At 35.2% G+C, this 24639-nt stretch overlaps 4 protein-coding genes across 5 annotated transcripts; 2 read left to right on the forward strand and 2 right to left on the reverse strand.

The window, feature by feature from the left end:
- Nucleotides 1-363: 363 nt before the first annotated feature.
- Nucleotides 364-6254, forward strand: LOC101256771 (SUN family protein SUN14). The gene is made up of 6 exons (XM_004238289.4): nt 364-770; nt 2373-2978; nt 3084-3272; nt 3442-3522; nt 3627-5229; nt 5923-6254. The coding sequence occupies exons 1-6, from the start codon at nt 681-683 to the stop codon at nt 5940-5942; spliced, it is 2589 nt and encodes an 862-aa protein (XP_004238337.2). The 5' UTR covers nt 364-680; the 3' UTR covers nt 5943-6254.
- Nucleotides 6255-6762: 508 nt separating this feature from the next.
- Nucleotides 6763-9788, forward strand: LOC101257366 (uncharacterized). The gene is made up of 2 exons (XM_004238291.5): nt 6763-7307; nt 9512-9788. The coding sequence occupies exons 1-2, from the start codon at nt 6951-6953 to the stop codon at nt 9539-9541; spliced, it is 387 nt and encodes a 128-aa protein (XP_004238339.1). The 5' UTR covers nt 6763-6950; the 3' UTR covers nt 9542-9788.
- Nucleotides 9789-9968: 180 nt separating this feature from the next.
- On the reverse strand, nt 9969-15284 carry LOC101257070 (uncharacterized). Of its 2 annotated transcripts, none has more exons than XM_010322116.4 (7): nt 14866-15284; nt 13828-14439; nt 11591-11778; nt 11267-11490; nt 10993-11189; nt 10427-10552; nt 9969-10334 (listed from the first exon to the last, which is right to left on the reverse strand). In XM_010322116.4, the coding sequence occupies exons 1-7, from the start codon at nt 15016-15018 to the stop codon at nt 10236-10238; spliced, it is 1599 nt and encodes a 532-aa protein (XP_010320418.2). In that variant the 5' UTR covers nt 15019-15284; the 3' UTR covers nt 9969-10235. The 2 variants fall into 2 exon arrangements, with proteins under 2 accessions (XP_010320418.2, XP_010320417.2); XM_010322115.4 differs by having other exon boundaries at nt 11591-11781; nt 14866-15173.
- Nucleotides 15285-15511: 227 nt separating this feature from the next.
- ARF5 (auxin response factor 5) lies at nt 15512-20778 on the reverse strand. The gene is given in 14 exon segments (NM_001247616.1): nt 15512-15904; nt 16060-16250; nt 16548-17806; nt 17880-18015; nt 18122-18197; nt 18307-18429; nt 18512-18676; nt 18836-18926; nt 19063-19147; nt 19252-19404; nt 19506-19562; nt 19680-19778; nt 20372-20487; nt 20653-20778. Coding segments are annotated over 14 exon segments (2793 nt in total). The 5' UTR covers nt 20756-20778; the 3' UTR covers nt 15512-15765.
- Between the last annotated feature and the right edge of the window lie 3861 nt (nt 20779-24639).

The raw sequence follows: 24639 nt of genomic DNA on the forward strand, positions 1-24639 counted from the left end.
GATAGAATATTAGTAGGTAATAATGTTTTATCTTATTGATTTGTTCATCTTATCAATAATTGTAATATTATTTTTTGTAGTTTTTTTATCTTTTCAGTTTTTGTAACTATATGTTATTTCTTATATTTTCATTACTTTTTCGAATTATTTAAATGTTTTTTCTCTGAAACAACTCATTTATCTTTTGAATAAGAATAATATTTGTACATACTTTATTCGTAAGATATATATATTCTACTCTCATTTTATTCTACGAGATTATACTGACTATATTATTATTAATAATATCGAATGAATAGTAGTAAAAGAGAAGAACAGATCTGAACTTTAATTTTTAAATAGGATAATTTTTGTCTTCAAGTCATAACGGAAATATATTATTAATTATTGATATATCTTTTTCTTTAATTTTCTTTTTTTTTAATAATATAAAGAGACTACTGGGACCTGTAAAAAAAAGAAAAACTGAAGCCACGGAACTCAAAATACAAAATTTAGCTAGATTTTAGGAGAGTGTTTCAAGTCCGTCTTCTTAAATTTTTTTATTTTATTTTATTTTTACTTTTAATTTTTTTAATTTTTATTATCAGCTCATGAGGTACAATTTCCAACAAATATAGAATATCTACTACAACACTTAACAAGACTGGTCAATCAGTGAGTGAAAGAAGAAGAAGAAAATGGGAAAATCTACAGCTTCTTCTTGCTTAAAGATCATTGCTTGTGGCAGTGATTCTGTTGACCGTGATGAACTTGAAGCTCATCCTGAGGTGAAAAATCTACAACCAATTTTTATCAGATCAAATTTTCATGTAGTATTTTATGTTTTTTTCCATTTCAAAGATGGTAATGTGTGATAAAAATTGAATCTTTTTTGTGAGATAATGGTTTTGAAGTGAATCTTGGATCAACCCATCAAAGTATGGAGTCTGATCTTTTGTGGGGGGTTTTTGTTTTTACTAATTTGATAAGTTTTTGAGATGATGGAGTTGAGCTGATTTGGTTCTTAAATAAAGGAGTTCTTTTTTTTTTTTGTGGAAGGTATGTAGGGAACTTTTGAACTTTGTCACTGGATCTCTATTAGGGGATGTAAGATTGTGGAATGGTTTGGTTGAGAACTTGTTAGATGTATTTTACATCAATGTTAAATGAGAGTGTTTAAGATATTAAATAGTTTAATTGTTCATGTTTGTTAGTTAAATTATTGCCAATTCCAAGGAAGGCTTGATTTTGATCAGTTGATATAAAACCATTTACATTTTACACCATGTAGATGTGAACTGTATGGATTCAATGTGTTTTAAATGGAAATGAAATGGATCACTATTGTAAGTGGCTTTCTTTTGGTTAGAGGGGAATGGGAAAGTAGTGATGCAATTTACCAAGAAATGAAAATTGATTCGATTTGTGACCGTCAATTAGGGATGTGTTGTCATAAGGTAAATGCTAGTGAAGCCTTTCAATTTCTGGACCATTCAATTAATCAACGTCGCCTCATCTTAAAATACCATACTTGGCTTTCAGTGTTTGTCAAAAATGTAGTTTCATTAATTGAGCGGTACTTGTTCTTAGTAATGTCTTCTCAAATTTATAGTGTAAGTTTAGATAACATCTAGTTCTCTTTTCAAGTTGAGTATGCAATATTTCAACATCAAGTTAATTTTTTTATGATGGCATCAACATGATACTCTGATGCAAGCACTACTTGTTTCCAAATGCTGTATGCCAAATATATGTTGTCTTCCTTCTTACATCATTATGGCCTTGCTTCTGGTGTAGTTTGTAATATAAGTTGAGCTGATAATTCCAGCTATGAGACTTCACATTACCTACTACCTGATTGGTGGAATGCATAAGTATGGAAAAACAAATCAAGTACCAGTCCGTTGACATACATGTAATGAAACATGATTAAGAAGACAAGCTTGTGTATGATTTCATTTCTTTATCTATGGTCTCTGCATGGGAGGTTAAGGGGTTGGCAGAAAAGAAATCATCATTTGTACCAAAAGTGAATAGATGTGATAAAGAAGATCTTGTTGTCAATGGATTCAGTTCCTACTATATGCATCATGACTCATCTATGTATGCTTGTTACATGATTCCAGAAATGTTCGATCTACAATCTGCACACCGTCCTCCCTTGTCCGCCGTGGTCCATAGTATGGATCTAATAAAGGTTCCCTCTTTGTACTTATACTTCATGGGTAAAAAGAGAAATTGATGTTCCTGTGGGTGGATGTTAAACTCAGCTACTAGCAATACAACTTTATATCAGATTGGATGTTCAGTTAAATATCTTTTCGGAATTTATCTTTTGCCTTTTCCTCCTCTATTCTTTGTTGAATGAATTATTTGATACATTTTCCTAGAGTAAAAGCTCAAGTGATAAACGTGGATGGAGTTTCCGCAAGAAATCTACCAGGCATCGTGTATTAAGCAATTCAGTAGTTTCAGAAACACCATCTGGGAACAAGGACTGGCCAGAAGCTGCTAATGCCAATCTGCAAACACAATCTAACTCTACCATTCCAGAGAAGGCATCTGTCGTCCAATGGGCAGATGAGAAACCCCAGTTTTCAACGGTCGAGAAGTCCCAGGTCTCGGCAGACGAGAAGCCCCAGATCCTGGAGGATGAGACGCCCCTAGTCTCTGTGGATAAGAAGCCCCAGGTCTCAGCAGATGAGAAGCCCCGTGTCTCCACAGACGCGAAGCCCCAGCTCTTGGTGGAGGTCTCAGCGGATGAAAAGCCCTTGATATCCGAAGAAGAGAAGCTCGAGGTCTCCGAAGATGAGAAGCCCAACATCTCTATAGATGAGAAGCCTCCTATCTCATCAGAAGAGAAATCCCTGGTCTCAGACTTGGTGGATGCAAAACAATCAGAGTCAGTAATAATAGCTGGATTTAATGATGCTAAAGCTGATGTCATTCCGGATGAACACGCTCTTGTTATTCAGACTGCAGTCAGAGCATTTCTGGTACCTCAATTTTGTTATATATTCTTTCAATTAATTTGACCATTTTATGGTTAAAGGTTTTGGCAATTATAAAGTTAATTTGTATTTGATTGTTTCTTCTCCTAGGCACGAAGAGCTCAATTAAAGCAAAAGCATATAACTAAATTGCAAGCTGCTGTACGTGGACATTTAGTTCGCAGGCAAGCTGTAGGAACTCTGCGATGTGTCCAAGCTATTGTCAAAATGCAAATTCTTGTTCGAGCACGTCACACTAATCGCATTGCAGAAGGATCTAGTATCAAGGAGAAGCTAAAAGTAAGTATTGGAAAGATCAATAGTATGAAACTATATTGGCAATATTTCTGTCTCAAGCATAAATTGGAATGATTCTGGTCTCCTCGCTTTGGAATCCTAGATCAGACACTAACACACTCTTAGCTATTTCAACTGATGGAGTCACATTTCTTATGTTTCTTTATTTCAGGGAAAAGAGAACTCAGGAACAAAATCAGAGTTCACATACATTTCAATTTCAAAGCTACTGAGCAATAGCTTCGCTCAACAGGTATATATTAGTCATTTTCCGCTATGTGACCTGATATGCGATATTTTTTTAAATATGTATCATTTCCCATCCAAACTGATTTGTTATTTCTCCTTTGGTACAAGCTCCTTGAATCAACTCCAAGGACCAAAAGTATAAATATTAAGTGTGACCCTTCCAAATCTGATTCTGCCTGGAAATGGTTAGAGAGATGGATGTCTGTTGCATCACCAGGAAATCAACCGTCACCACAATCGGAACTATCTGCCGATCAGCCGGAGAATGAACCTATCGAGCACCCCAGTAACCTTATTGAAAATGAAGTTCAGCTTGATTCCGAGTCAATGGACTTCAGACAGGGCGAGGAGGCATCCTTGTCTGCAGTGCCATCTGAAAGTGATGATAATTTGATCACTTATGATGCAGACAGCTTAGATTTTCAAGCCAACACACCCTTTTCACCTCCTCAGCCTCAGAATGTTGATGAAAAAACTTCAAGAGATGACACTTTCTGTTCTATTCCTACTCAACATAAGGAGGCCAAGGCTCTCCCTGAGACGGAGCCCAATTCTTTCCCTGCAAACACTGAAGTTGAGAGAGAGGATACACATTCCCTGGAACTTTCAGAGACTGAGAGCAAAAAGATTTTACATGGATCAAGGAAGGCAAGTAATCCTGCATTTATTGCTGCTCAGACAAAGTTTGAGGAACTCACTTTGGCAGCTAAATCAACCAAAGATTCTAGTTTGCCCAATCATAAAACAGAAGATGAATCTAGTGAAGATACGTTTTCAACTATCACTAATCATTCATTTGGGGCAAGGGATGCTGCTCCATCAGAAAATTCTGTTCCTCACAGTACAAGAGCTCAAGTTGGTGGTTCAGAATGTGGCACGGAGCTTTCTATTTCTTCTACCCTGGATTCACCAGATAGGTCTGAAGTCGGAGGTCATGTATTTGAGCAGGAACTTCCTTCCAATGGTGGCACTGACCATCATAAGAGCAATGGATACCCTCACATTGAAGATGATAGTACAAATGACTTATCACACTCCGACTATGTTCAGGCAGGGAGAGAGGATCCTACTGATGATGCTAAGCATGTAGATGTTATGGTCAGTTCAGATCTATCACCCGAAGAGCAGAAGCCAGAGAACAATTCAGTTAATGTTCAAATAGAGCAAGAAGCTAGGACGGATCGGCTAGACAAGTCATCACCAGACGCATCTCCAAGGAGCCATATAACTGTCCCTGAATCCCAAGGGACACCTTCTAGTCAAGTGTCCGTGAATCCTAAGAAGATAAGAAGTGAAAAAAGTGGATCGATTCCCAAGCGCCGCTCTGCACCTGCTGGCAAAAAGTCTCCTTCAAAGTTAAACCATGCTCCAGGTACAACTAGTTCGGAACAATTATCTAAGGATCATAAAAATGAGAAGCGACGAAACTCGTTTGGTTCAACAAAAGCTGGACAAGCTGATCAGGAGGCTAGAGATAACAGTACTAGCAGTTCTCTCCCAAGTTACATGCAAGCAACAGAATCTGCAAGAGCCAAAGCTATCCCAAATAGCTCCCCAAGATCTAGTCCAGATGTCCACAATAAAGATGAATACATCAAAAAGAGACATTCTCTCCCTGGTTCAAATGGTAGGCAAGGTTCACCTCGTATCCAGCGGTCTCTGTCTAATGCACAGCAGGGTGCAAAGGGAAATGGAACTCAATCTCCACAAGGTATTTTCTAAACCTTCAGATGCCTTGTATACAATCTATTACTATTGATTACTGCAATGAGAGAACTACTTGAGTTTCTGAGTGGAGTTATGACCCGGTACTCCAACTCATTTCCTGCCTAGTACGTCCTTTCCCCCAATGATAAAATCGAGATAGGATCAAGTATGTTATTCACAGTCTAGTCACCTGAAAACTATTAAAACTGTGCTGATATAGTATCACAATGATTTAGATGAGCAAAAAACCTTAGTGTTTTAAGCACTAACAAATGGTATCAACTCCCTTTTTGAATCTGGCATGTACGTCAATTGCAGCACTGTTTATTCACACGTCGATCACCTGACATTTATTCTTCCCCTTGCATTTTGTTTCTTTTAACTACTATTACTATGTTATATTTAGACTGCTTAACTACACTACTTTCATCGACACCAAAATTGTTGATTGTGAACCATGCATGTGTGTCCCCCTAGAGATCCGCTTATCCTTGAGCTTTTTCATGCAAATTTTGGCAGTTTGCACAGGCATTAAGCTTCAAAAGGATGAAACTCACTGACAATTTATGATGACAATTGTGGGGCACCATGGTTCTTTAACCGTTGGGCTAACTTTTTTCTTCTTCTTCTTCTTCCAATTCTGAGCTTTGAATTCTCATATGTAATATTTTGTTGGTGTCTGATGTGTGTTTTTCAGAGAGGAAATGGCAGAGATGAGTAGAGTTACTCTGTGGCTTATTGGCAATTCCTTTGGGTGCTTGACATCTGTTCTTAGGAACTCCACAGCAAAGCTATACCCTGGGCCATTATTTATTTGTGAAGAGAAATGTAGAAAGAGCTATTTTTCTTGTAAATTTACTATTTTCTCATGCCTACTCAAACCCCCTTTTCTTTTTCAAGGATTTTGTTTGAGATGCTTGTTCTTCTTTTTCCTTTACATCACTTTTGTGTGTATCTTTATAATATTGTGTGCTTTTCTGGCTGATATATTTCTGACTGCTAATGAGAAGTTTGGAAGAGTTGCTTTCAGCTGTAGGTGCTGTCAACCCCCCTCCCCCACTATGGCATCTAAGTTCATTTGATTCTTTTGATATTATGTGAAAATTGCCTTCAAATTTACCCAAGTCAGCTGGAGAACTATGCAAGAAGTAGAATAAACTGTGGGTTCAATAGGTACATTTATATGATGCAAATGGTATATAAGTCTCTGAGAAGCTTTATCTAGAAAGGTATCTTGGGTGATACAGAAGGTTATCAAAGCTAACCAATATACTTCCCAAGAATCTTTTTTGAAACACTCTAATTTTGTAGTTTTAAACATATCATACGGTGAATATAAAAAGTTAACATTAAAGAGTTATCGAAAAAGGAAAGACACATTCTTTTTATAACAGAATTAAAAAAAAAACTAAAACAAAGACAAAAATAATTATGGAAGTCATTTCAATGAAATAATATACACCGAATAAAACACTTGAAAAGAATTGTCTTTGAATGTTTGATCACTACTAAACATAAAAAGCTGCATAAACTTATCAGGGAAGGAATAATAGAATTGTTTAATTACCAAAAAGAAAAAAAATAAGAAAAGGTTTTTTATACTTGCACAATTACTTAAAAATTAAATGTAAATACTTTTTATTGGCCACTTAAAAATAAAATCCAAATATATACTCAAAACTCAAAAGAGAGGGGAAGCAGAAATCAGTGTAGCCAAAAGAGAAAATGTTGAAATTCTTGTCAAAAGTGAAAATCGAATTCAATGCCTTAGATCCACGAATAGCTTCATGTATGGAGTTTTTGGCTCAATGTAATGCTCCTAAAGCCAAAGAATCAAACCCAAGTTGCCAAATTCAGGTCAAGCGCCGCACTGATGACCATCCACCGCAAATCTCTGTCACTTTCGTCAATGGAGTCGAGCAGACCTATGATGCTACTTCTACACCCGCACAGAACATCCGTACTATGATTCTTGAAAAGGGTCAGTACCTTGAGACTGAACAGATGTTTCGTGAAGCTGGTGAGAAATGGCCTGTTATTATTCCTGATGAAGAGCTTAAACAACCATTTCTTGGAATAAAGGTGATAGCTTTTTCCCTTTTCCATTGATTGTATGTGGGTTTTTGTTGTGATTTGGTTGAGGCATATTGTCGAACAGGTTGAGTGTACCTGCTTATGTTTTTTCTTTTAGTTTGATTTATGTTCCCGGATTGGGGTTGAGAATGTGGGTGCAGTAGCGGAGTCGGGATTTTCAATAGGGTGATTCAAAATATATCAAAGTAAACACACAAAGAAACCAAATGAATCGAAAATATATAATTTTGACCTTGTGTATGTATGTAGTTTAATTTTCAAGTGCTTGCACCCCCTAACTCTGCCCTCAAAAGGGGGAGAGAAGATTATCATCTTTCTATAATTTTCTGAAATTTGTAGCTCTTTGTATAGATATGCTTCTCCAAGGATGATATAGTTTGTTTGTGATCCTCTACAACTGGACTGTCTAAATTGGATGATGAAATGAGAACTCTTTTGTTATGCTGGAGGTGTAACACATTCATGATTATTGTTACTATATTGTAGCTCGTCCTGTATCCGGGGCACCCTTATTTGCTGTTTTGTATATCCCGTCCTGATTGAGCTCTTATCTGATGATCTATTTTCAAAGTCTTGGAACTTTTGTTTGCTAATCTTTAACGAATCCGTGTTTGTGGTTTTGTTCGCATCTGTACTGCCTATTGTTATCAACTAAAACATGAAAACTAATGAAAACTCCTTCAATTTGCATGAACTTGAGTAGAACAGTAAGATGCTCTTGTAGTAGTTAGTGGCTATCAGTTTACCTAATTGTATGCATATGATTATGTTTTAAGAACCCTCACGTAATAATTTGTTGACAAAGAATAACATGTTAATATTTGTTTGGTGAATATTATAACAGGTTAACATTCTTGAAATACTTTCTCTCCTTGATTTTAGAAGCTAAATGTTGCATTTACCAGTTCTTCTATATGCCAATGTGTTGCTTTGTGTGTGTGTTTCTTAAAAATGATACGCGAGACAATTCTTAGATAGCTGAGGGTATGTTTATCATGCGGAGAGTAGCCCACTATCATAAAGAAGGGATCTTTATATCATGAAAGGAGTTGCATTAAGGTTTTTGCCTTTCTAGTTGTCAATATGTATCATTTAGGTTTTCATAAGACATCAGTTTGATGGATCTATAATTTCATTAGTCAGTTATCCCAAAAAGATCAGTGGAATCTAGACGATGTCCAGAGTTGTGATTAAAGGTGCTGCGATAAAGCAGTTTTTGTCTCACTTATTACTTTCTACAGATAATGTAGTCGTTTTGAGGAGCTTTGTGCCTTGATATCAGACCCTTGGAAAGACTATGTAAGATTAATTGTATAAGAGACTTTGAGGAACTTTCTGTTTTTAACCGGACCATCGATAAGAGCAAGAATATATTTCTTTGTAGTTGATAGTTGATACTGATTTGGTTACCACTGAAGAGTCACTCGTGTTGGTATGCTTCAAGATCAATTGCTAGTTATTAGTCTAGGAAGGTAATGTAGTCTAGGAGTACTAATAAAATGAACTTCTTTATTATGTACATAAAGTGATTGATTAGGGCTAAGTTACCTGAGGTCTCCCCTCCCCCCCTCTCCCCAAAAGGGAAAGTACTGTGTAGAAGACAATAGTTGTGAAGGACAAGGCAATCGGAAGTGTTAGAGATCTGTGCTTTTAGATGTCGAACAAATTAAGCTCAGACAGCCTATCAATTGCTTTTAGGTCTTCAACATGCCCTACAAGCTAGCCTAAAGTGTGTTTAATTTCCTATATTTCTCTTCCTGTTCCCTTCTCGTTTTCACCTTTTTCCCCCTGTTTTGCTTGTCCCGGAAAATCTATTCTTCTTCGATTTGAATATGAAAGAGATCTTGACATTTTGGAATCATATGCATATGCATTTCTTTCTCCCAGAGATATAAGTCATGAATCTCTCTTATCCTTGCTCCTTTTCAGAAAGAAGTTACTTTTCCTAGTAAATTATTTCTAGTACGTAGAATGTTCTACTGCCCAAGAACTTTGAAATTATTCGTTGTTGACCACAACCTTGTTCTGCATTGGTGCTGCTTAGGTTTGAGAACTTGTTGAAACTGTTAGCTAGTTTAGAGGATAGATCACTAGCTACTTGTACCAACAAGCGTGTCGTCTATGTAAAACTTCATTATTCCTAATTATTCATTTGGTTAGTCTTCTAACTGTATTTCTCTACAAATTTTCAGCCAAAGAAAGCAGAAGAGAAGAAGCAATAGTCGAAGCTACTCACACCTAGCTTCTCATCGGGGCATTTTTTCAGCGTTAGATCAGCTATATGACATTCCAGAGAGATGAGTCTTCAACTAGGGGCAAAGCTAGTTTTTTGTGGCATTTATGTTAACAAGAACATTATATTTGTACTAGATGATGAATTTGCTATCCTTTTGTATTGTGAGACTTTGAAATGTCTTCCCAATCCTCATTTCTCCAATCCTCGCAAAAGAATAAAATTCCCTTCCAAAACGTTTGATCTCATTTTGGAATTGACTCTAACACTCTTGTCTGAGAAGTAAACAGTGAGTGGTATGTGCTTTTTTCTGGCAAAGCTATATTTGTTTCAAAGTAATTGATATTCTGGAAAAAAACAAGTAGTATTACTCTACGCAAACTGTTCCAACTATAGCAGTATTAATTGAGTGAGGATTGTATAAAAATCATAGATGATGGATAATATTTGACCAAACAGAGCATCTCAAATCTAGTATACATCTTATACATAATATGCATTATGTTTGTGTACTATATAAACTTACTTTTGACACAACAGATAACAGAGAGTGGGTGAAATACAGACTTGTGAAGCCAAACATACAAATCTTATTCAAAGTGTAGTAGCACATAAAACTCCAACATTTCCTTGTATATACTAAGTTCTGGATCGTGTGAAATCTCTTCTAGGGAAGAATCAGCTCATCGATCTTCTCTACGAACTCTGTTAGGGTCAGAAACCATATCCATCATCATTTTCTCGGGGGAATCTTCCCAATTTCCAAATGTTTTCAAGTCAACCTGCAGATAATATTAAGGAAAAAAAAATTTACTTTATCATGCTGCTGATAACATGATGAAACAATGAATAATGTCCACTGAAGTTGTATTACCTTTCGTCTTTGCTCAGTAAAGAGTTCTTCCCTCTTTTTGTACGATGATTGAATGTCTCTAGCCCTTTTTCCTCCCAACCCCAGTACCTCCACGTCCATAATCAGAGCTTCAACCGGTAAGAACCCCTGAATATGGCATTGAGATGATTGAGAACTTCAGAAGAGAAACAACAAGAACTTCTGAAGAGCAATGGTCAGCATTTGAAGTATTATCATTTATGCAAAAGGCATTTTTCCTTGGTACTTATACAAGAAATAAAAGTTAGTAGCTAATGCTAATCAAGTCCAAAGTATATTAAACAAATGTATGCAAACTAAAGAGTGGATATGTTGATTTGTGTTTTTATCGGATCCATGTGCTGCAGACTCTAAGCTAGTTTTCCAAATTTATCGCAGTTACAAATAAAATCAATTAAATGCCAAGAGCAACTTCTTTTTGGTCAAAGAGTGAAAGCGTTGTTTGACTAACAGAGGCATGAGGGGAACAAACAATATGCAGGAAGTCTATACAACTATCGATACTCGAAGTATTTTCACACCTCTACCATATGACTCATCTACTATACCTGGTCAGGGTAAAGAGGACCATGATGGTAAGTTTTGTCACAAGCATGATGACGAACTATAACTTTAGCAAAATCTTCATCCACAAATATTCTTTCATTGCCAGAGGATCCTCCAAAAGCAAGTCCGACAGGCTTTGGATGAGCTTCATATTTAACAGTTCCATGCAAGTGGCTGTAAACAAAGTTTTTCTCCTTTCCTGTCAAAGAACATACATTAGCCTTAGGCACATCATTCATGTAGAACTATCCGAGCTGGTAAGACCAGATACACTACCTGAAGGTGTGAATACATGAAAAACTGGACTGATGGAGTATAAACTACCAGAAGTCCCATAGAAAGTGTCATGATTTTCTAAACCCTGATGAATGAGAGCACCAATAGTCCATCTCCTTGCGTCATTATTGGCCTCGTGAGCAGAGATAAGAATTAGCAATGGAGCATTATATCCTTCAATATTTGACCAGAATCTGTTCAGACCTTTTCCATGAAGGGAAGACCTGTAGGTGAGAGAAAAATGAAAATCAATTCAGAAAGATAGAAAGTAATACAAGAAATTCAGAGAGTTCGACTAATAGTCGACCTAAACCAGGTACTAACCGATAAAGTAGGTAATCATCTACTTCCTCTGCAGCACTTGGAAAGCATACTTTTGAAATCTCTTCACTTAAATTGCCCCTCAATGTAAGTGAGATAGCCCAAGCCCTTCCAGAATTAAGGAGATGGCCAACGCTCATTTCCTTTGCAGAAATATCATGCGAGAAAAGGTCCGCTTGGTCAAGTTTTTCCTGCTATCAATTCAACTTCAGAGTTGGTGATTGCAGAATTCCAATTTCTTGATCACAGTGCAGTAAGTGTTCATATATAGTATGGCATCACGGGCAACAAATAACAACTGTGAAACTTGCATAACTGCTTATCTTCGTCTTTTATCAGGAAGACAACAACAATAATCCGCCAGAATATGAAGCACTTGAACTCCAATAAAAATCCGGCTAAGGGTTATAGTAAGATGTCAAACTCAAACTAGAGTTCTACTTGGACAACAAGCTTTAAGGATAGCCCTGAGAGATGAGAAAGGTGCTGTGTGTTGGTAGTTCATTTTTTTTCCCTCCATTCTTCTACCATTGTCTTTATATATCAAAGACATGGTCCCGAAGTGGAAGACATATTAGTCTTGAGAGATCAAAAAGGTGATAAATAGATGTTACAGAACACCCGATAGAATTAGGGATTTTCAGAAGATGGGAAATATTGAGTTGACCTTATGGTAGTGATGCAAGACAAAAATATATAACATACAAAGAGTAGTAGTAGTTGATGATATGAGCTTAAACGAAGAAATGAGGATTCATGTAGCTGATCCCAATTTGTTTGGGACTAAAGCGTAGAAGCAGTTGTTTAAAGTAAACTATTTTGTTCAGATGAGAACCACGAAAGTGCTATGATGTGCATAAAAATGTCTAGACCTTTGTACCCAGAAAAAGGATTTAGTGAAATCCAAGCCAATTCTACATTACAGAGGTTCTCTTCGCATGCGAGAAAACTACATGAGGCACAACATGCACAGATGTAATCAAATGAAAAAGAACTTACAAATTGAAAAACCACTCGCACTAGATGTAAGTTTTTTTCCTAGTAAATATAGATAAAAGCAAATGTAGACCTCAAGACTATGGTTCACGTTCTTTCTTTTCGTTCTGCCCCCCACCCAGAACCAAGTCCTGAACCTAACAGTGAGAAAAACCAAGAGATGCAAAAATTGAAAATGGAGGACAAATGATTAGAATTAAATAGCAAATTAGTAAACATGATGGAAGACTCCTCCAGTTAAATCATTGCAACCAGCAAACAAACTTATCATTTCTCCAATTAGATATGAAAGGCTTGAAAGCACAGCAGAAATATTGCAACCGACTGAACTTAGAAATCTGTATAGTATCCTAGTTTGTTGTTAAGTAGTTTCGACTATCACATTATTGTATTGTTGTTTTTGGTAGACTTTGCACTGTTACCTTATTACTTGTCGTATTCTCTTCACTGTCTCCTTCTTCGTACCTGGATTTGTTGCACTTGAGCCGAGGATCTTTTGAAAACAGCCTCTCTACCTCCACGAGGTAGTAGTAAGGTCTGCGTGCATTCTAACTTCCCCAAATTTCACTCATGGGATTTCACTCGGTATGTTGTTGTTGCTGACTGAACTTAGAGAACTAACCATTACCTCAACAAAGGGAAGCATCAAATACATGGCACCCTTTGATAACAGAAAGAATTACTCTTGTTATTTCAGAAGACTCGTATTGACTAGTAACCATTGGGTAACAACACCAATGGTTAAAATTAGCTTATCAAGCATGTTAATGGGCAGAAACTTCATGGTGAAAACTGAAGGACTCATGGGTTAATTGTTCTTTCATGAAGGATATATACTACTCCCTCTGTTGTCTCAATTTATATGAGACTATCCTTTTTAGTCCATCTAAAAAAGATGACACCTTTCTATATTTAGTAGCAATTTAAATTTGAACTACTCATTTTACCCCTAATAAGATGATTTATAATTGCACAAATATCTATAAATTATTTTGAACCACAAATTTCAAAAGGGTTCCTTTTCATTCTTAAAATTTGCGCCCAGTCACACACTTCGACATAAATTTAGACGGAGGGATTACGACATTTTTCCCTTTGCCCACAAGAATTAGTCTCATGACACCCTTTGGGCATATTGAAACACCTACTTTACTCAGTTTTTAATGCACATTGCCTTTATGATATCACAAGAATCAATCAACACAAGACACATCCTTCAATTTTTAAATTTAAAATGGGAGTACCTCGTGAGCGGCTACGTAAAACAGTCTAGCGTGGACAAATTTTCCAAAGCAATCGGAGAGGCTTGGCACTGTCCTCAAAGCCCACATTATAATCTTTGCAACAGGAAGTTGTATATCCATATCTAAAATGCTGTTATCCCATAAATCAATTTTTTTATCAGCTTCGGCACAAGAGTTTATAGCTGACAAAACCAAATGTGTAACATCTGGAAGACCAGAATCACCTAAACTAGATGAAGCATTCAACTTGTTCGAGTCCCACCACATAATCCAACACATAGAAAGAAGCATCTGAACATCAACAGGCAATAAAAATCCGCTGATTTTACAATCATCCTCATCGGAAACGACCTGTAGTTTTTCCGGAAGACCTGCCTTAACAGATACCATCCCAAATAACCTCAACAAACTATTAAGTGAAGCTGAACTAACTGTCCTTCCAGAACACTTTATATAGCCCTTTAGAAACTCAACCCAACTGATACCTCCCTTTTCAGACAAGAAAAACAAGTCAACTATTGAAGAACTCAAATTACTCATCAAAACTGGAAATTCCTTTGGCACTACAGACTCTTCGTTTGTTGATCCATCAATAGAGAACCCAAAACATTTCTGTAACCAACAACATAAACTAATCACAAAACAGCTCAAAACAATAACTAAACACAGAAAATTCATGAAAGTCCCAACTTTTGCCACAAAAGCACTTGTGGTTTATGCAAAATAAGTCTCTCAAATGTAAACATCTTAACACAACCAAAAAATAACTCAAAAACTGAAACGGAAGATCCATAAATTCCACCTAGATTCCAGTTTTTACTACAACCCCATTTGTGGGTGATTCAAGAATAGTCACCAAAATGAAAATTGAGCACAGATAAACAAAAGGGTAAAGTTCGGGAAATCCATAAATTTCATGAAAATTTCAACTTTTGCTTAAACCCCACTTGTAGGTAATTCAAACAATGTCAGCAAAATGTAAATTGAGCAAAGATAAGCGAAAGAAAACTTTACGAGCGGAACAAGAAGAAGAATCACCTGAAGGGAATGAATGGGGATGGAGTGAGTTTGAGGATCAGAAAGAACAGAGAAAGCTTTTTTAAGATTAGGAAGAGCTCCAGTTGAAGCAGCTACAGATTCTGCTTCCCGTTGCTCCGGCGACACTTGCTCGGCCGATGAAGATTGACCCATTTCAAGCTTAACTGAAGTCTGATAGACAGATTTTCCCTTTTGCCGGTTGTCGTCGGTGGAAGATGGGAAGTTCAAAGCATCAAGGAATTGTAGAGAAAAGACACGTATCAATAAGATTTATATACATTTCGATTATGTGGCTCTTCGTGCCACCCAAAAGACAATAAAATATTGAGGCAATATTTATTCAAAAATAAGAAAGTAGTAGTACTCATGTAATTTAATCGAATTTTAATATTAATATTTTTTTTTTCACGTATCATAATATTTTGCTAATGCAATATATTATCAAAGAGGTGATATCGACGTCTTGCAAAAATAGTTAAGTGATCACAAGGTCATAAGTTTAAACTATGAAATCATCGTGTTACAAAAATGCAAGATAAAGTTGATACAATATATCATTTATAGTTCGGCTCTTTCAGAACCCTGCATATAGCTAGAGCTTAATGCAAACAGATTGTACTTTCATTTCCAAGTCAGAGCAACTTTCTCCATTAAGAAACAGCCTTATAAGACAAACAAGATGCAGCTGAAAACAACTCTAATATGTGGAAGGCAAAGTTTAATATGCTAAAGCTGTTTTCTTACAGAGTCATCAACACTCATAAATTACAACACTAACATAACAGAAACCTAGTGAATCATCTTCTTGTTAAGTTGTTCAACAACATCACATTTGCATGTTGCTCCATGCAACTCTAGTGATCAATCACTGTGAGCTCTCATAGATCACTTGTATTGAGCTTAGTTTGGGAATTCTGATGTTGATCCATTGATGCTTTGCAGTCCAGCAGAGTTCAGTAGCTGCATTCCTTCCTCTCCCATTTGCTGAACTTCAGTAGGCGATAAAATTCTGATGCATCGAACACATCCAACAAATTCCCTGCAAGACCATTCAAGAGATATTAGTTGAACATCATACTGAGTTTGTTTCTGGATTATGCATTGTGAAGTTATTGATCTACAGTTAAAAATGCATAGTATGCGCTTCGTATTGCAACCTGAATATGAGAGAGATTTGTGTCAAAGAGAACTTACTCCCAAGGATCATCCCCAACAAGGAGGACATCATTCTCAAAATCCACATATACCAACTTCCAGCTCGAGCCTCGAGTGTCATTCAGAAGCCCCTCAAGTCCAAACATTCTTTCAATTTCAGACTGCAGCTCTTCATAATTTTTGAAACCAGAGACATCAATTGATCTTCCTACAGATCCAGTCTTTTGAATCTGTTCACCAGTAAATCCAGTCAGATTACATATAGAACATTGAAATACAAAAGTGACTATTTCGCAGTAAATAAATGGATAATATATAAACAGATAAACAAATAAAGATTGCATATGCAAGGACATGTTATGAAAATGCAAAGGGAACCCTTAAAAAGAAGTGGTGAAATAACCAAAAGAGACAAAGAAGACTATAACTCAAAGTAATGAGTTAACATGAGCATAATATCTATCGACTCAGGATTATCCTTGCTACTAAGATTGATATAACATAGCTACTACATATAAACCGCTTACCTTTGTATATGTCCGCACACGTGGAGCAACTTGCTGCCATGAGCTATTCTGCAAAAGATTGCATTCATCAAAATTTACATTGCTTGATGATGCACCACCCGAGTTGTCAGCAAATTCTTGTACAGAGAAATTCTGAGAATCTGCCAGGCTGGCTGATGTAATTTGAGATTGAACATCTTGACTAGAACTGATGTTGCCTAATAGAAAATCTGAAGGATTCTGGAAATCAGTATGCTTCAAATTGCAGAACTCATCTAACACTGTGCTCGAAACAGAATTATCAATCACTGTGCTCCCGCTGTTACTATCAAAGTTAAGACAGCTATATATATCACTTTGGTTATGGCTCTCCTCTGACAGGTCCTTAAAACCATAAGAATCAGGTAGGAACTGCATGTTAGTTATGTCTAGTGGAACCTGAAGGTTTGTCTGGGAAAAGCACTTAACATCATTCAACTGATGATCCCACAAATCCTGGCCTATTGGAGCTAATCCATGACCAATTGTATCAGGCAACATAAAAGAATTATCATGCTTTGTCAAAGTGGAGGTCGACACAGGATATCTGAGCAATCCAGCAGCAGATTGGAGAGAGGACATATTCCACTCATTATTAGTTGGGCATTGAAGGATATTGTTGGAAGCAGCAGAATCAATTTGAGGGTTATGAGGAATGAGCCATGGACTAGCTTGTAATTGAGAAAAGCTGTTATGGTGGGAAGCTGTCACACTCGCATCAGTTGGAAGATCATGGGGACTTGCAGGCTTGATAGCCACTTTGTCTTCATTACACTGAAACTGATCTAACTTAACTGATGAATTACTAGTTTCTTTTCTTGGCTCGGAATTTTTTCCAATAATGTCAGTTTCTACTTTTTCCGGAGGTTTAGACTTCACCTGCAGAGTTGCTTGCTGTGAAGAAATAGAGTTCACAACACCAACAGGTTGATTAAGGACAACTTCCGAATTTGTTTCACTTTGTGCAGGTGTAGCTTCTACAGTTATTAGCTCAGGTTTTTGGTTTCCTGCTGGCTGTACTACATTCCTAGCTTCCTGAGGTAGTGCAACCTTAATGTCTTGTACTGTGGGAACACCGCATTGAAGACCAGTAAGGCCAGGAGGAGGTCTTATCAGCATCTTCATTAGCTGTTCTGACCATAGGTTTGAGATAGAGGAGCTCTGAAGATCCCCATATACATTTTCAGGAACACGCATGAAAGGGCGGTGCTGCATCAAACTGTCCCACTCAGTTTGTGCTCCTGTTTTAATCAAAAGTTAAAACTATCACAAATTTGAGTTAATCAAATGAGGAAGAAGTAAGGATCAACTTACCCAAAAAGGTGGACTGGTAAGGTCGTTTGAGGCCTGCAGTCAGGGAAGGAAATATGAAGAGACTTTCTGGTGTCTCAACTTCCCATGGACTAACTCTATTCTGCTTGTCTCCACATCCAGGCTCATCCCACTCTACCTGTTATATAAGTCGAGTCAATTTGATAGAAAACTGTGAAGTGCCAATTAGCTCACATTTAGGAAAACATGATAATAAGCTGCAATCAGTGTGAAATTTTAATCACCTGAAGACACCGCCACTTGGAACCAGGCCATCTCAGTGGATCCAAATCACTAATTCCGCTAATAGTGCCCATATATCTGAAATAGAGGGTGAAAGGACTTCAAAGTCAGATGAAGTGAAGAAGATCTATAATCAGAATTTAATTTTAGAAAGTGGTCCCACAAATTCCCAGCATGAAAGATATACCTGCGTTTACCCGATTCCTCAGTTTCAAACATCATTCCAAATCTCATACCAACAGACAGTTGTGTGTTATAAACAGATTTTCTAAATTTGGCCAAAGGAATGACAAACTCTGAAGGGCATGCCCTGTAGAAAATAAGCATCTAGTTATAGGCAAATCTCACAGCTATGTGAAGTATGAAAATGGAAGCTGCCGTTATAGACATACCTAGGATTGTAGAATATTGTGAATGTGCTTCTATTAGCAGCAGCATGAGCAGCAGCAGCAAGTACTCCAATATGCATACTATCAGCAGACAGAACTGAAGAGGGCAATGAAGTTTGCTGACGGTTAGCGCGCCTCACTCCAAGCAACAACTGTGATTTCTCATCCCTACAGCAGTAAAATTCAAAATATGAATTAGTGAGTACCACGTAACGGATACTCTCTTGTTTGCTTACAATCAGAATGTTTGAAATTTTATACGCACATATTTCTCAACATTGAATAATTCATGAAGCTGCAACTTTCATTACTTTATTTTTGCAATACCTGATAAATAGAACAGAGTCACCAGCTCTAAGGCGTTTTGCTCCAACAAACATGCTCCATCCAGTTGTGAGAAGATGTCGCTTTGGCTGCCCTATAAAGTAAGACAAAACAGGTGGAATAAACATTAAACTGATAGCCAAGTGAATCATGAGAAGACAAACAACCACCAAATTAAACCAAAACAAAAGAGATTAGAATTTGGTATAATGTAATTTCAGCATGCTCACCGCGGTATATGTGACGGAATGTCCAAGTATTATCATGCAAGTCTCGTACAACAAGCTCTTGCGTTGGAGGTTGCATTGAATAATCCTAAAAGAGCAAGTAAATACAACACAAGACGTCAGGAAAACTCTTAAGTCTTATTTTACTTCCATCTGGCAAATGTAACTCATTAAAAAAAACATAACTCTCACCAAGGGTGGGAACAGCTTTTCTGCTGCTCTTCTAGGAACAGAGAATCCTCCATGTGTGCTTGTATCACTGGCAGTCAACGTTTTGCAAAAGAACTCAGTTGGATGCTTATTAGGCTTCAGCCCAAAATCTGGAATGGGGAAGACATCTTTCTCCTAACCAAGAACACGTACGAGAAAAGAATTTCAGCATGCATACCATTATTACTTTTGCATCTGTATAAAATTTAGTACAAATAGTAGATTAGAAAACTTACAGAATTCACAGGTTGGAGGCTCATTTGCGCATAGATCTCATCTGTCTCCTTATCTGCCTGTAAATGACACGACAAAACAAACAACGTATGATACCAGAATAACTCCATATAGTACTCCAATATAATAATAAAAGTTATTATATGGAGTAAAAGCATCATCTTAAAAGCACATACATGCAGGGTAACATTGTGAACTTGGCACAACAACTGAGAAGCAAGATTTGGATAATTAGGTATCTGTGAAGTTGCTGTTCTATTCGTGGAAACCGCCACCTGTTGCAACAAGTTAGATCTTTATCAGCTTCTCTTGGAAATAGTCTTCTTTCAACAACCAACAAAGCACAAGCTGTGAATGGACAGAACAAATGACCAAAGGACTCTGTTATCCATAGGAGATCTTAGGCTTTTTGGTTTTCCTAACTACACTAACAAAACTACTGGAATACATTTACCAGGATATCCATATTTGCTTGTATAAAAAGAAGTCTTCAATATTTAAAGAAAAGAAAGGGAAAGGCTTTACTAAGAAATGAACATAAATTATTCTTAGCCATAACTATAACTTGATTCAAGTTTGAATTCTACAAATACAAATTTACAACTTGTTTTCTTGATTCCCTTCAACATTCTAATAGTACAAAAGAAAAGAAAATTCAGAACAAAACAGCTCTCCTGGAACATTTGTTTGAACAAGCAGGATAAGAGAGTATTTTCTTCAGATAAATGATTTGAAGGACTACGATTGAACAATCCGGTCTTAAGTCGATGCTAACAGATTCAAATTCAGACAATTTTGCGCAATTTTGAAAAGAAATGCTGATAAAAGTAGTTGTACCAAACAACAATAACAGTAAAAAAGATCAAACCTGTTCACTGTGCCCCTGTGGGAAGTAATACACAAGGCTTCCAACCTGAGGCAAAGTTACAAGTGGGCCAGCACAAGCATGCCACAACTCAGAACTAATTAGCTTTCTTCCTCCCCCTATATTGCATCAAGATTCAACAAAATCCACGTAAAGATTCAATTTTTACAACTATTAAAACTAGATAATCAATTTCAAGTTTCAATTTTTATATTCTGCCTAGTCTGAGCTAAGTTCATACACAACTCCAAACACCAAAAACAAGAATTCACAAGGAAACTAACCAGTATGATCCTGCATTTCCTTCAACAACTTCATTTCCTCAAGTAGAGTATGTGCTCCACTAACCAAACTCCCTGGCTTGTTCTTCTCTTCAACAGAACCCATAAAAACCTCTGTGATTCCCTTTACATCAACCCCAAAACCAAAACCGAAGACCCCATCTTTCCCAAAAAAAAAAAAAGAACTCCCACTAACCACCAATCAGCAAGTCAACAAGATGACATATTTCTTAGTTCAAACTAACATAACTGCCAACCCACATTCCAAGTCAAGGGAATGATTCTTAAGAGGAATGAAAACATACTACAGAACATGACAACATCTTCTTGGAGAATAAAAGAGCAAAGAGAGAATCTAAGTTATTATACAAGAAAACAATCTAATTGGACACAGAGAGCATGCCCAAATAATCCAAAACCAAAGAACAAACACCCACCCTGCAAAAAGAGTCTTTCTCTCTGCAATCTAAGTGGGCCTTACTCTCCATCAACACCCCATCAAAGCAAATTCCTTTCTCCTTTTTTTTTTTTTTCAATTTTTGCAAATTATAAGGAAGAATATAAAGATAAATCCAAAAGGGGTCAGTTTATTTTTTCCATCAAAGCACGCGGACCAAAGCATGAGGGGTCTTTAGCTATCAATTACCTTTGTTAAAAATCAAAAAAAAAAAAAAAACTTTCTTTATCATCAAAAGAAACCGACCTTTCGATGAAAGTGGTCATCATTCTGATTCCTCTCTTTCTAAGCTTTAGAAATAAAAACCCCAAAACCCCTTTATGATAAAAATGAAAAAAGATTCAATTTTTATTAACTCTGCAAATACTACTACACTGTTTTCTTGAAAGTAGAAAAGAGTGTTGCATGCTCTTACCCTGTACACACTCTTTTCTTTTCTCTCTGTATAATAATACTTTTAGGTTGATTCTTTTGCAGCTTTAGAGAGAGACTCTTGCAGCTAAAGAAGGGGGAAAACTAAGTTAACACGAAATCGTACTAATAACACTTCGTATGAAGAAATTTAGGAATCTTGATTGATTATAACTAATAAAGAAATGACTAAACGTACTTTGCTTGCTAAGCTTTCACACAATACTATACAAGAATTAATTAATCGATTCAAATAAGTTAAAGATCGATTATTTGAATTCGTAAACATTGCTAACGTAGCAATATATTCATCAAAGTCTTGCTTTCATTGCATTTTCGTAAAAGGTTATTTTCGAAATTTCAACTTCTAATATCTCTATTTAAATGGATATATAATTAATTATGGGTTACTTATTTGTTTATTATCGCACTAATCTAATTTAATATCTTAAAGCGACATTTTTTTTTATCGTACGAATTTGTTATCGGTGGGAGGTATATTGAGGAGTAATTTTCCTTGTATATGATTTTGGAGAAATTTCCGCACTTTATTAATTCGTGTATCTTTCAAAGTCATTTCATCTCAAAAAAAAAATTTAATAGTCAGACCGTCTAAATCAGTTTATGCATACTTTTAATAATTTCATATATATTATTTTTCATCAACATAGATATTTGAAATGAAAAAAAAAATTATCAATCAAAATTAGATTAAAAATATATTAAAATTTTAATATCAGAACTACACCTTAAATATTGCTCATCATTCAATTTCTTAACATAATTTCAAAGTTGGATATACTTTTCTTGATATATCTAATTAAGGATGTCGTGTTATTCATTTTCGAATTTCAAAATATCTAGTTTTGAACATGATATAAAGTCTTTAAATTTTATATTATTGTATAAATATATATTATATTTATGTTATGTTATATTATATTAACTCGATCCTTATTATTTAAACTAAATGAGATAATCCTCAACGATTCAACCACGAATACAAAATTTCATATAATTTTTTTTTTTCCAAATTTGAATGGAGAAACAAAATGTGAAAAGAGTGGTAATATGGAGAAATTTACATAATTTTTTCTCATGTGGAAAGGAAGAAGAAAATGACAAAAAAATATATATATATTTTTGGTATTAAATAAAATCAAGAAGAAATATTTTCTCTGCGTGGGGTTTTCATTTTCCATCTTTTTTCAGTCTTTATGGGCAATTCCCTTTATCCATCGGATTTTTTCCCCACCCTCACACAAGCGCGTGTAATACACGACGTCGGCGCATGTTAGCATAGTCATTTGTTTGAAAAGAATACTTGAAAAGTTAATAATTTTTTAAACTTTGGAAAGTGCTTTGAAGGATTTACTAGGAAAAGAGTTTCTTCGTTTTGCACCTGACTAATTACGCGGTACAGTTATTCGTGTTTTAATTAAAATCGAACTTTTAATATGAAAAAATTCTCTCAAATGAAATATTAATTGAACGTTAATACAATTCATTACTTTTATCTTGTATTTTGATATAAAAATTTATCTGTTTATCTTGATTAATTAATAAATTTATAAAAAAAAAATCAATTGATTTTGAGATATTTCTTTGGTCTTAATTTTTTTAAAAAAAAAAATATTAACCAAATATATATTAAATTTGAGAAACTTTTTCAAATTTATATTTGAAGTTTCTATCCTATTAATTGAACTATATAATCAACAAGAAAAAGAAGTAGGTGTACAATGTATTTTACATAAATTTTATGAGTTAGGTCGAATAGAAGGATAAACTCTATTTCCATATTAGTATGTTCCATGTTAATCATTCTTTTTTGTTTTTTCATAACCTTAATTAACCAACAAAAATATGTGCAATTATTATTTAACTTTTTTTCTTAATATGCTTAGAAATTGGACCTACTTACTCTCATTGGATACTTCCTATCTTTAGTATTTTCACTTAAATTAGTAAAATTTTGAGAGAAAAAGAAACAGATTTAAAATAATTTTATCTTTCTCAAAGTCTGAACGAATTGACTAAAATATATATTGTATATACGTTTCGTTTAGAAAAACTTTGCTAATAATTCTTCTTTTGCTATCAAATTGTACTTCCAACAAACCTAATATACAAAGAATGTAATTATATTCGTTGATAATTATGTGCAATAGTCATAAATATTCTAGATGAAATAGCACGTACTACATATAGATAAATATAGTGCCTTAATTAATTTATTGTGCTTAGCTAAGGACAACCTAAAGTACATAATTTTTTGTATATATATTTTCATTAGATGTACAATATTTCTATTCAAATTCCAATTTAAATACATAATTCTTTTATTTCATCAGGTATCTAATATTTGTACTGAAATTTCGACGAAAAATACAAAATATAATAAAAGACAATGAAATGACTAATGAGTAATGACTTTGGTGTTGAGCGTAATGAAGGGGCCGTGCCACTTACGTGACTAAAACACTCCTAATTAAATATTAAAGGATAATAAAAGATACTTTCTTTGTCAATATTTAGTCGTCGACTTTAGAAAAGGCAATTATATTAAGATAACAATAATTAATATAGTGAAGTTACAATTTTATTCTCATTAAATAAGATTTCAAAAAAAATAAATTAAAATTTAGAAATTTTCAAGAGTTTAAATGAGGATATAATAGAAAAAAAAATCATTTCTTGATTTATCAAAATAAATATATAAATAGAGACATCTAAAAGAGGAAATATAGACAAATAAATAGAGACAGGAGTAGTAAGAGTTAGCAATTTCTACACAAATTCTTTAGTATATTTTGAAAAAAATTACTCCACATTAAATATGTGTATCAATTCAACAAATACAAAATATTATTGAAGTTACGGTTCAAAACTAAAAATGAAATGACGCGAGAAGTCATGATAGAGAAAAGTGAATAGTGTTGATCAGATTTAACAATTAAGAGAGGCAAAAGAAAAAATTATTACTCTATTCGTTTAAAAAAAAAGGCATTCTTTCCATTTTAGTCTGTTTCAAAAATAATGATTATTTCTTTTATAACAATTTTCAACATGACATGCTTAATGCCACAAAATTAAAAGACAATTTTATACATTTAACATAA

The sequence above is a fragment of the Solanum lycopersicum genome, chromosome 4 (assembly GCF_036512215.1).
Source record: "Solanum lycopersicum chromosome 4, SLM_r2.1".
NCBI lineage: Eukaryota > Viridiplantae > Streptophyta > Magnoliopsida > Solanales > Solanaceae > Solanum > Solanum lycopersicum.